Source organism: Hipposideros armiger, unplaced genomic scaffold (assembly GCF_001890085.2).
Source record: "Hipposideros armiger isolate ML-2016 unplaced genomic scaffold, ASM189008v1 scaffold_382, whole genome shotgun sequence".
In the NCBI taxonomy this organism is placed as follows: Eukaryota; Metazoa; Chordata; class Mammalia; order Chiroptera; family Hipposideridae; genus Hipposideros; species Hipposideros armiger.
In genome coordinates this window covers 844,872-848,203 of record NW_017731732.1, presented here as the reverse complement: position 1 = coordinate 848,203, position 3,332 = coordinate 844,872, and the positions used below count along the sequence as shown (strand labels likewise).

At 44.8% G+C, this 3,332-nt stretch overlaps 1 protein-coding gene across 7 annotated transcripts in view; it reads left to right on the top strand.

Moving 5' to 3' along the window:
* Positions 1-3,332, top strand: part of ANAPC1 (anaphase promoting complex subunit 1) — an 83,905-nt gene that overhangs the window by 54,257 nt on the left and 26,316 nt on the right. For all 7 annotated transcript variants that reach the window (XM_019662890.1, XM_019662887.1, XM_019662886.1 and 4 more), the window contains 2 exons: positions 542-813; positions 2,760-2,994. In XM_019662890.1, the coding sequence (XP_019518435.1) occupies positions 542-813; positions 2,760-2,994 (507 nt within the window). The remainder of the gene's footprint in view (positions 1-541; positions 814-2,759; positions 2,995-3,332) is intronic.

Below are 3,332 nucleotides of genomic sequence, written 5' to 3'. Positions count from 1 at the left end.
AAAAAAAAAAAAGAGAGATAGACATACGCGTAGAGAGAGAGAGAATTTATAAAGGTCTTTGTCTCTTTTAAAATGTCATTTCCCTTTAATGTCCTGAGAAAAATATGAGATGGCATATTTAAAATTAACATGAGTGTTACCAGTCACATGTTGGACTTTATTATTCATATAGTTTAACAGTGGTTAGTCTTTATTTTACTTTTTTAATAAGCTTCCTGCTGTTTGAAAGAAAGATTTCAAAGCAGTGGGTATCGTAATCAGAGCTGTACAAAGTTAAATTGGCATCAGTTATCTTATAGCCTTGTGTATTTTAGCAAAAAGGACAATGAGTACTTTAAACAATTGAGATTTTTCCACCTGCTTCAAGTTTGACTCACATGTATAAAATCTCAAGCACTCATAGGAACCTAATATTCCCAGTGTTACAGGGCTAAAGTTTTCGAATGTAGGAAAAGTCATCTCTGTTCTCAAGAATCTGAATTTAAGCGTTTGGTTTTGTGAATTCCTGTCCTCTGAATTTTAAATTTGTTTGCCTGAATAGGGCGTGCCCCTCCCCGGAACACAACAGTGGACCTCAACACTGGGAACATCGACGTGCCTCCCAACATGACCAGCTGGGCCAGCTTCCACAACGGCGTGGCTGCCGGCCTGAAGATAGCACCCGCCTCGCAGATCGACTCGGCCTGGATCGCGTACAATAAACCCAAGCACGCCGAGTTGGCCAATGAGTACGCGGGCTTCCTCATGGCCCTGGGCCTGAACGGACACCTCACCAAGCTGGCCACGCTCAACATCCATGATTACTTGACCAAGGTGAGGACTCGCCTCCCAGCCCCTGGCCCCTTGCCTCCCCTGGGCTGTTGCGGCAGCTCCTAATCATTCCATTTGCTCTTCCTCCTTTACTCTCACACCTCTAAATCCATTCTCCTCATAATGGGCAGCACGACCTTTCTAAAGTGTAACTGGAATAGGTTACTTCCTGGTGGAAACTCCAGTGGCCTTCCATTGCTCTGAATGTGCGTCTCGGAGCCTGTGTGGCCCTGCTCACACCCCGGCCTTACTGTGTGCCCTTCCCCTTGTTCCCCACATGCCCACCATGCTGCCTGGCTGCTTTATAGCTCCTTGGCAAACCAGACTTTCTCTTGGCATAAACTCTTCCGCTTTTAGGCCATAAAAAACCACCCACTAAGTATATAATTCAGTGGATTTTAGTATATTTGTGGAGTTTGAGAACATGTCCATCACTTCATGAAGGAACCTCATACCCAGGAGCAGTCGCTCTCTGGTCTGCTCTCCCTCCAGCCCCTGGCAACCACGGATCCACTTCCTGTCTCTGGATTTGCTGACTCTGGACCTTTCATAGAAATCGGATCATACAATATGTGGCCTTTTGTGACCAGCTTTTTTCCCTAGCATAACTATTTTAAAGGTTCAATCACGTTATACCTTGTATCAGCACTTCACTTCTTTTTATTGCTAAATACATACTCCATTGTATGGCTATACTGTATTTATTTATCCATTCATCAGTTGATGGATATTTGGGTTATTTCTACTTTTTGGCTATTATGAATAATGCTGTTATAAACATGTACATGTCTTTGTGGACGTACGTTTTCATTTCTCTTGGGTATATTGCTAGGAGTAGAACTGCTGGGTTGTGTGGTAACTCTTTGTTTAAATTCTTGGGGAACCACCAAACTGTTTTCCAGAGTGGCTGCCCCATTTTACAATGGCCCTAGCAGTACCTAAGGCTTCCGGTTTCTCCACATTCTTGCTAACATTTGTTGTTGTCTGTTTTTTTCATTATAGTTATCCTAGTAGGAGTCAAGTAGTATCTCATTGCGGTTTTGGTTTGTATTTCCTTGATGGCTAATGATGTTGAGCATCTTCTCATGTACTTGTAGGCCACTTGTAAGTTTACTTTGGAGATTTTATTGAAACCCTTTGCTTACGTTTTAATTGGGTTGTCTTATTGAGTTGTATCCTTTATATATTCTAGATACAGATCCATTAACAGAGAAGGGATTTACAGAATTTTTCTTCCATTTTTTGGGTTGTCTTTTCACTTCCCGATGGCATCTTTGAAACACAAAAGTTTTTAATTATGATGGAGTCCAATTCATCTGTTTTCCTTGGTTGCTGTGCTTTTGGTGTCATATTGAAGTCACTGCCTAAGCCAAGGTCACTTAAGATTTATACCTGTGTTTTCTTCTAAGTGTTTTATAGATCTAGTGCCTACATGTAGTTCTGTCACCCATTTATAGATAATTTTGTGTGGAATGTAAGGAAGGGGTCCGTCCAGCCATCGCGGCACTGTTTTGAGAAGGTGATTCTTTTCCCATTGGGTGTTCTTGGCATCAGTGTGAGGGCTCATTTCTGGATCACCTGAGAGCCATTTACCTGTTCGTCTCTCACCTGACATCATTCTCCCACTTTTTAAAGTTTAGTGCCTCCCTTTCTGCCACTTTCCTGACTGTTTTATACTCATCCTTCAGGTCCTTTTGTAAATTTTACCTTTTTAGAGATTCCTAATAATTCTCCAGCCTCTCCTAATCTAAATTAGGCTCCGCTGAACACTTTTTTCCCCACTAGGGCACTAGCTTTGTGAGGGCAAGGACTGTGGCTGTTAGATTGCTGTTGGATTCTTGGTGCCTGTCACATAAAAGTACTTCATAAAGGTACTAGCAGGAAGTATTTTATTTAAACCACGTATCTGCTTTGGAGGTGACTCAGTTTCCATCTCCTTTCTGTCACAGGGTCATGAAATGACGAGCATTGGACTGCTGCTTGGCGTGTCTGCTGCGAAGCTGGGCACCATGGACATGTCAGTCACTCGGCTGCTCAGCATCCATGTCCCTGCGCTCTTACCCCCAACATCTACGGAGCTGGATGTCCCTCACAATGTCCAGGTGGCTGCAGTGGTGGGCATCGGCCTTGTGTACCAGGGGACAGCCCACAGGCACACTGCAGAGGTGCTGCTGGCTGAGATAGGTACGGCAGCAGGAGGGCTGTGTCTTCATGGGCTTACGTTTCCCTTCCCATAGTAACCAGAGCAAGAAGGATAGGAAAATTATTAAAATTAAGGGGAGGGCCTGCCGAGTGGCGCGTTGGTTAAGAGCTGGCTTGGGACGCCAGAGGGCCCCGGTTCAGATCCCACATATGAGGGCCAGTGACACTGTCCTCTACAGCTAAGATGCTGAACAACGGCTCAACCTGGAGCTGGGCTGCCATGAGTTGCCTGTGACGGCGTAGGCTGCAACCCCTGCTGCAGTGGGTTGCCATGGGCTACCATGTGTAGCCAGCAGCTGCTGTGAGCGGCTGTCCAGAAG